This window comes from Monopterus albus, unplaced genomic scaffold (assembly GCF_001952655.1).
Source record: "Monopterus albus unplaced genomic scaffold, M_albus_1.0 scaffold103.1, whole genome shotgun sequence".
Taxonomy (NCBI): Eukaryota; Metazoa; Chordata; class Actinopteri; order Synbranchiformes; family Synbranchidae; genus Monopterus; species Monopterus albus.
In genome coordinates, this window is record NW_018127983.1 from 44820 (window position 1) to 53591 (window position 8772).

Below are 8772 nucleotides of genomic sequence, written 5' to 3' on the forward strand. Positions count from 1 at the left end.
AATATCTGAAAACAAACAACTGAAGTTGTTCTTTTCTACACTAGACTCTGAGAGCCTTAATCCTATTAATGACTTTTAAATATTCAAAGTACCTAAAAGTCCTATAGCTCTGTAGCTGATTACGTGTAATTGTAAATACATATTCTACTTTCAGCAAATTTTCACATTTTTAAATATTTAATTCCTTTGTTTGGGGTCTGTGTAAACCATCGCATTATAAGAGAATTAGAGCCACGAAGGTTCAACACTGGTCATCATTTCCTAGGAAATTGACAGCATGGATGCTTTATATTATTTCTCCAAAATCATTCAAATCACTGAACAAATCCAATGAAATTGTGATTCATTCACACATTTAACATCACAATTTAAACCTGGACCCACATTTAAAACTGAATGATTCTGATCCTGACGTGCACATTAAGGAAGAATTCATTCAGAGCTTCAGGTCATGACTGATTCACAGCAAGTTTAATTCTTCCTATAGTAGAGAAAGTGTAAATGTGCATGTGTAAAACTTGCTTTAATATGAAGGAATGGCAAATGTCTCTTGGTCTGTAATCAGGCCAGAGCACCAGCTGTCACATAAAGCGGTAGTCTCCCTTGTACTCGTAAGGCTTCCTCCATTGTCACTTCAAAGGCTGGTGCTTACGGATGTACTGTGGAAAGAAGGAAGGAACGTAGACAAACCTGAGTGCGTTGTCTAAAGGTTTCAGAAAGCCACAGTTTAATGCAGTTTGAAAACTGAACTCAAAGCCAATTTAAATGCTTTTGTTCATTTTCCATAACACAATCATTTTCCAATAGACCAGCCACATCGCTGTCAGTGAGTTCAGGAAGCCATGTGCGTGTGCAATAAAGATGCCATCATGTAGCGATATAACTAGTGAGAAAATGTCAGTTCTTTAACAAGTCGAACATTAAATGAATTAGTTCAAACCACTGATGGCACAGTTGTGTGATATTAACTTTTTAGTCGAAGCTAAAGATTATTCACGACTACACACAAGGCCACTGTGTGTGTATGTGTATGCAGTGTGCTTTACCTCCTTGGTGTCCTCCAGTGTGGTGTATCTGTAGTTTGGTGGTCCCAGGCTCTGCACCAGGCTGGAGTGACGATGGGAGCTGCTTTCAATGAACTGCCTTGTCATGGCAAGCTGCTGTTTCAGCATTTCAGTGAGTACATATACGGCTGGATTGTAGGTGCTGAGAGCTGACGTACGGATACAGAACACACACACACGATGACAATCAGTACCATTGTTATAGCACTCTCATGCACAATGCCTGGATTTATGGCAAATGTAGTCTTACTGGTGAGAAACTCGCATTATAAGCATCACTAGTGTGTCTTCATCAACACTCTACACATCGTTCACAACTCACCCAGAGTAATAACTGGAAACAGCTGGTGACAAAAGCCATCTAACTGCACCTCTAGAGCTTAGCAATTAGCACATTATGTCCTGTTTGTTTAATTCTTACTGGACTGACCACATACAGTGAAGTCTGGATTCTGTGCTAAGCTACGCCAACTGCCTCCTGGCTCTAGCGTAATTCACGAGGCTGGTTATCAAGCTTCTCATATAATTGTCAGTAACAAATGAATTACTCCTTTAATCACTTAAAAATCTAGTGTGGCATGATGAAATATTTTGAAAGGATGTGATTATAAAGGTCTGTAATTGTCTGGATTTCATCTGCAAAGCACCAAGCTGGCCAGTTTGTCACTACATGTTTTTCCTCACATCTATACTGGCTCTCTACTCATTTCAACTCCAGCTGATGATATTATTCATTATTCTCAGGGGTGTTCTTCTTTTTGCCTCCAGTTAGTAAAGCTGCTTACATGAATTTCATGAACAATGTCAATTCAAATTTTGGCACTTGAAGATTTTTTATTATCTGATAAATATCCTATTTATTTCACAAATGTCACAAAATAACACTATGCTCAAGAAAAGTACATAAAGTGTTTAGATAAGGCCACCAAAGATGTTTGTTTTCTGGTATTAACCAGTTTCTTGTAGAGCTGGTCTGAATCGAGGCCATTCTATTCAATAGCACTTCATAAACTACAGCAACATAAACAGTGGCTACTGTTTGACTCGCTGGAAAGTTTGTAGTATTCTTGTACAAAACTCTAATATTCCTGCAAAGGACTTCTCAAAAAATCAGGACTACCATCATTTTCTGTTGTGAAAATAATCCATTTAAAGAACTGGTTTAATGGAGGTGGGCTACGAGTGCCCGCTGCATTTCTAGATGTAGTTATGTTAAATACTGTTCTCTGTTAAACTGGGTCTTACCTTCCACTGTTTCTGCACTAAGAATATAAGCAGCCACTGGCATGGGATTCATGTATGTTGTGTAGAGTGCAGGGCCAGATGTAGCCTCACCTGCACAGAGGGAGAGTCTGAGATGAGAAACAGAAATGTCTGTGTATAATCATTCATATGTGTGAGGTAATACATGCACAGTCACTGTCAGATTAACAACTCTTGACAATGTCATAATTAAGGTAAATGAATGTGACCATGGTGCTGATGATTAGTGGCAGACTAACCAGTTAACCATGGGTAGGCCAGGGTACCAGGCTGCGTCTGTACTGCTGCCTCTCTTAAAACCTTTCTGGCTGAAGCACGCCTCCTTGGCTGCTGAGGCGAGGTCCGGCTGCCATGCGATACCGAAGATCTGGAGCCCCTGTTTCTGCTGAATGACCTTGCTATCTGACTATGACCTGAGGTCTGTGACGTGCCAGAGATACTTGTGTCTGAGAAAGTGCATGAGTAATCATCCTCTGTCTTCTGTTGAGACGTTGAATCCAAAGCCTCCGATGCTGCTGCTTCTTCATCTCCTTGCAGGTGCTCTGAAACCTGGCTGGCACTTTCAAAGTCACTTTGGTAGTGCAGCACGTTCTCCTCCTCCTCCTCCTCCTCCTCCTGCTGCTGCTGCTCTTCTTCCTTCAGTCTTGATAGCTGCTGATATCTGCTCGGGGACCCAGGAACAGGGGGACTGTGTCTGGCTTCTCTCTGTTTAGGCAGCAATAAGCAAGCAATGAAGCTGTCTGCTCCTGGAAACAACAAACTGAATAGGGAACTGCAGAGTTATGATAAATCACTGCAGTACATCTTTCACATTAAAAAGTCATTGGATCCATACTGATTAGTGCAGCTGTAAATTAATCTTAGTCAACTGGAAACTACAGCATGTGTAAATGCCAAAATTACATAGAAACAAAAAAAATTTCCATCTAAACATCCAAATACATTGTACATCACACACAACATGTCATATACTACTACGATTAATTTTATTAGACTATTTTCTTTAATAGATTGTTCTTGAATCTTTGCTGCCATTACCCACCTCCTTTTCTCGTGTATCCTCTGTAAATCCAACGGCAACAGGCACAAGGTCGTCTAACATCATCACATTTACCTTGAACTCTGCAAGGATCCACGTACATAACAGAATTTATGAAGTGACAGCACATATCCAACTGTCGTGAGTGCTACTAATACATTACAGCTCAAAAATACAGTCAAAACAAAATCTAGAAAATGAAGTTGATTCTAGACTGCTGTATCCACTGATGAAAACTTACAAAGCATACGAATTGTGCTTATACATTTATAGATTTCAGGTCTTGCAAAGCAAATTTATTTTTATTTGTCCTATTCTCTATGAATTCTACGTCAGCAGAGGGATGAACTTCCTTGTTGCCCATCTAGGATGCGCAGTTTGAGGAGTGAAGAATGAAACAGGATTAATGGACAAAAGCACCATGAAACCTCTCTTGCACATGGACTGAGCATTTTGATGTCAACGAATCATCAAAAAACTGACACTGGTAAAAGTGACACACACAGAATAACGGTAATTTTAAGACCTACTGAGTCTCCATCCTTCCTGATGTATCTGATGCCCTCACCTTCAGAAGAAACTAAACTCATCTCACTGTGGGCATCTTCAGAAGCAGGCCCCACAGGAAAGAGCTCCTCCAGAGACAGTACCTCGCCAAACACGGGCGTCGAGGAGAGGGAACGCCGCGGACTGCCAGTCCTCTGAGGAGAATTGTGTGTGTCTGGAGGAGATGGGGAGACACTAGGGGGAGAGGTGGATGGAGAGAGCACAGAGGGGCTGAAGTGGGCCTGAGCCTGGCCGGTGAATCGAAAAGGAGAACTGCGATGAGAAGGAGAGGCGGAGGAGTGAGGTGGTGCTGAGTTGGAGGATGACGGGGGAGGGACAGCAGCTGGGGGAGGTGTGGAGCAGACCTTGTGACTTCCTTTCCTCATCATCTGTGAGAGAGGAAAGCAGTGTCAAACTGCAGAAGTGTTCGGGTTTTCATCGTCAAATCATTAAAGCAAATGACTGCACTAAAACGCTGCCCCACTGGTTTTGATGCACGGTTAACACTAACAGCCTTATTACTGAGGTTGTGTATGCAATATGCAATGAGCTGATGTCGTATATGCAACCTTCAAGTTCATAGTTACTCTGCAAAGAATCAGTAATTTACATGTGTGTCTTCACTTTACCTGTGTAACTCTAATAAAACTGATACTTTAATTCTTAGCATGCAACTGGAACATTCTGCCTGAAACGCTGCAGGCCTTCTTCTGAGTATCATAAGTACAATCAATCAATATGCTGATAGAAGCAAGAATGTGGTGTCAACCCAGACCCAAACCGAATTCCTAATTTTCTATCTGAACCCGACCCAAGCCCTCGGCTACGGTGACGGTCCCGTCCAGCTTGATTCGGGTATCTATACTCTGTGGTAGTGAAGGAGACCCAGAAACACAAAAGTACATTGATTTGTTGTATATTAACTGTGAAAACAGTATACAGTATTATGAAAACAAGTACACAGCACATATTGTATTGTAGTGTATGCATTTATTATGCAGGGACACAGCTACTGACTGCACGGCTAGAATACGCTTCACTTCACTCATACCATGATGAGAACTTTAGTGCTCAACACACAACGCACTGCATTACTTGTTTCTTTATTTGTGATCCATGTCAAACACAAACTGTCATGACAGACAGTGATGTTTTGCTGAATTTAAATCTGACATTACTGAGTAGCCTAACGTATCCTGAAAATAATCATATATACAATGCCGTTCTAAGACATGTACTCGTAGTAACTATGCTAAGTGGTTTTAAGGATAATCACCTTTATTGGCCAAGTATGTTACACACAAGGAATTTGTTTCCGGTACAGAACCAATGGCAGCCATCTGCGGTGCCACTAAATGAAATTAATTTAAAATAAAAGGACTGAAAACTAACCAAAAATGCTCAAGAGTGTAAATGTAAAAGGTAGCCTACCTTGTTCGGCTGTTTCCTGGAAGAGAGTTTCTCTTGTCTTAAGAAGCTGTTATCTGTTGAATCTGACAAATCTCCGAGCAGTTTCCTCATGTCCTCTTCATCACTTTCCAGACTCACTGCTGTCATTGATTTGGTCTTCAAACCCACCAAAGGCACAGCAGCGCTGGCAGCTCTGGGCCTAAACATGACACCAGCATCTGGGCCTTTTGATGACCCAGAAGCAGCAGCTGCCTTGCTCTTGAGGAAACGTTTCCCCTTCAGGCTCTGGTCACTGCTGGACTGTGCTGAGACTGGCACAGAAGCCTCCATTGACTGAGAAACTACTTCTGGTGGCAGGGAGATTTCCAGCTCTGAGGTTAGGGTGTGGGCAGGTTTTGGCCCCTGTCTAGCCTGTTCGTGAGGCTGCTTGTGGCTACGAATACGACTCTCAATTTGAGCCAGTCTGTTCAAAACAGCAGTCTGAGAGCTGTGCTGGGAAGGTGACGCATATCTGAGCAGAAGGGGTGAAAAGGATGAATGAAGGAAAACAAGAATACAATCATATCAGAACAGAAAATATTTCCACATGACACCCTTGTGCTAATCATCAAACCAATTTCTCCTCCATCCACAGAAATGTACCTTGGTTCAGTCATCTGCTCCATTTGGCTCTTGCTGACAGGTGACTGGCTGCTGTTTATTGCAGCTGGTGGAACCTTCTTTAAGAACCTACTCCCTCCTCTTCCCAGAGAGCTGTGAGGTCTGAGATCCTGACAGAAGAAAACAGGCAGTGCTCAGAGTGGACCTACCAAACACCCCACTGTGGTAGTTTATAAAGTTCCATTGCATTTTTGAGCCGAGCAATATGGCATCAATGATTAATATCCTCTTTAGGCTTTAACCTTGTTAGAATCCTTGTCTCTTCTCTGGTTCTTCTCAGGAGCAGCAGAGCCCACGGTGTCAGCTCCATGCTCAGGAGCTGAGCTTACTGAGGACAGGTCACTCAGATCTGAGAACAGGGCGTGGGGATTTTGGGGACCAGAACGGATGTTGATAGATACACCTGTAGTACCCTAGGGAAAAGTGGAGGAATGTTTCTGGTTTTAAAGAATCCTGGGACTTACCAGTGGTGGACAACAACTCATTACATCCACTTCAGTTCAGAACTTCTTTACAATTGACATACTTGTACTTTATTTTCCATTTCATTCTACTCTGTTCTTCTGCTATATGACTGGAGATGCACCGATGGATCGGTGGAGATCGGAGATGGCCGGTTTCCAGCATGATCGCCTTTGACCGGTGACTGGTCGATCACTCTGGGATATCTGATTCTGTGCAGCTCAGATTTAGAGACATGACAGTCCATGTCAAGCACACAGTGGCACAGACCAAAAGCATAGCATGTGCAGCATGTAGCATCTTGCATGCACCTCAAGAGACTCACATTCGTGTCTGTGCCAGGCATGTGTTCACTCGCACATCAGAAGTGCTCGGTATACAAACAGTTCAAGCACTTCATGTTTAGTTGGAGGTTTGTACAAAATAAGATCAGCTTATAAAATATGATGTAGCATTATTGTTGTTGCACATTATCAATCCAGGAGACAGGTTTTCTTCATGGGTGTTGTCTCTCGATGGTAATATTACATTAGATTCATTGCGCATTTAATATGGTTAAACAACAGTTGCCATCAGTGACATCTAAGTGCCTTAGATTTTGTGTTACTTATTTATCTACCTTACATTTCATTTGTATTTTGTGGTATTCGTGTGGACGGCCAAGTAAGAATTTCATTGTACAGGGAAACACGTTTCCTAACTGTGCATATGACACTTTGACCTTTGACATGATGAAGTAAAAGTTGGGTTAGAGAGAATTCTTTTGTCTCTCAGTCTGTAGAACTGTTACATCAGAATTTAACCTCTCAGTAGCCCTCAGCCCTGTTATTCAGATTATTACTTGACTTTACTGCAGCTGTCTTTCCATTTTGTCTGATATGTTAAATGTTTGCTATGTATTGTTGGTGTTAAGATTATGTATAGTATGTTTTGTTGTTGGTAATGACAGATTTCATAGTTCTATTCTGACAATACATTGTAATCAAACCTAAAATAAAATGCCCATCCCTAGCTAAGATTTCAAATCGAAATAACCTCTATCTGTTGAATTAGAAAAAAACATTCAGGTTGGAGACACGAAACTCACCGTGTGCACCGGTGTTTTGGCTGCAGACCCCCGTGTGGACTCGGCGACTCCTCCACTGCTCCTCTTCACGGACAGCAGTACCTGGGCTCGGTCCAGAGCGGAGCTTCGACCTCCTCGTTTCCACATCTTACAACTTTCTAATGTCGTAACCATTAACTTAATCCACGTCTATACATGATGTTACAAGTTTAATGTTTCACGTTATCTTAACGATAACATTAGCTAAGCAAATATAATAACGTTAGCTAACAGTTTTCTCTTGCATTGGTTAGACAGCTAAAGGCATGCTAGTTAGCTAACTACAAAGGGCGAACTTGAATTAAAAGTTTGTCAAAGAATCACTCGTTCATGAATTTCTAGCGTTTAACATGAAACTGTTCGCAGCGTCACAACCTGCTTTGTGAATAGCAACCATTCTAGCGCTGGCATGCCTTGTATCCATGGAACAGATTCTTCTTCTTTACTTTTCTTTCTTTTTTTCTTCTTCCTCTGTAATTTAATTGCGGTTGGCAACCAGCTTTAGGTGCATTACTGCCACCTTCTAGACTGGAGTGTAGCTCAGAACGGCCCCTACCCAGTATTACAAAAAAATAACCTTACTTAGTTCACATTATACAACCTTGTTTAACCCTGTGCTTTCTACAAACCTAATAAGTGTTCTGTATCCACTAAGTGCCTTGTATGATGGCACAGATTCTTCTTCTTCTTCTTCTTCTTGCTTCAATGGGTGGTTGGCAATTCAGTGTAGATGTTCATCACTGCCACCCACCAAACTGGAGTGTGGAACAGTAAATTGTCTGGGAAAAACAACACCCTGGACAGGTCGTCAGTCTAGGGTTGACACGTAGACAAACAACCACACACTCACTCCTATGGGTAATTTAGAGTCACCAGTCAACTTAATCTGCATGTCTTTGGACTGTGGGAGGAGGCCGGAGTACCCGGAGAGAACCTGGGCAGGCACATGGACAGCATGCAGACTCCACACAGAAAGGCCTTGGGTCAGCCAGGATTCAAACCCAGAACCTTCTTGCTGTGAGAAAGCAGCACCAACCACTGCTCCGCCCAAAACTAAACAAAGCAAATTAAATTGATCAATTAATTAATTAAAAAATAAAATTGCATTTCCTCGTTCTCTCAGCGTGGCCAGACAAGCATGAAAAATCCCCCCTTGTAAGTGCAGCAAACTATAACGCAGCTTTCAGGGAAGAGCAGAGGTACAAAACAGCAAAATAGTCATC

General features: G+C 42.0%; 1 protein-coding gene across 2 annotated transcripts; it reads right to left on the reverse strand.

The window, feature by feature from the left end:
- Positions 1–455: 455 nt before the first annotated feature.
- cunh19orf44 (chromosome unknown C19orf44 homolog) lies at positions 456–8034 on the reverse strand. 2 transcript variants are annotated; one of them, XM_020610100.1, is made up of 10 exons: positions 7532–8026; positions 6225–6395; positions 5965–6092; positions 5344–5833; positions 3935–4301; positions 3370–3449; positions 2567–3032; positions 2310–2399; positions 1047–1213; positions 456–659 (listed from the first exon to the last, which is right to left on the reverse strand). In XM_020610100.1, exons 1-10 carry the CDS (start codon positions 7682–7684, stop codon positions 630–632), a joined length of 2142 nt encoding a protein of 713 aa, XP_020465756.1. In that variant the 5' UTR covers positions 7685–8026; the 3' UTR covers positions 456–629. The 2 variants fall into 2 exon arrangements, with proteins under 2 accessions (XP_020465756.1, XP_020465758.1); XM_020610102.1 differs by lacking the exon at positions 456–659 and having other exon boundaries at positions 1126–1213; positions 2310–2416; positions 7532–8034.
- Positions 8035–8772: the final 738 nt, after the last annotated feature.

Excerpts from the sequence above, each read along its gene's own strand:
- cunh19orf44 (XM_020610100.1), bottom strand. The coding sequence starts at position 7,684 with ATGGTTACGACATTAGAAAGTTGTAAGATGTGGAAACGAGGAGGTCGA. Across the intron at positions 6,396-7,531 it reads CCAAAACACCGGTGCACACG|GGTACTACAGGTGTATCTAT; the intron begins GTGAGTTTCGTG and ends ACTTTTCCCTAG. Across the intron at positions 2,400-2,566 it reads GGCCTACCCATGGTTAACTG|GTGAGGCTACATCTGGCCCT; the intron begins GTTAGTCTGCCA and ends CCCTCTGTGCAG.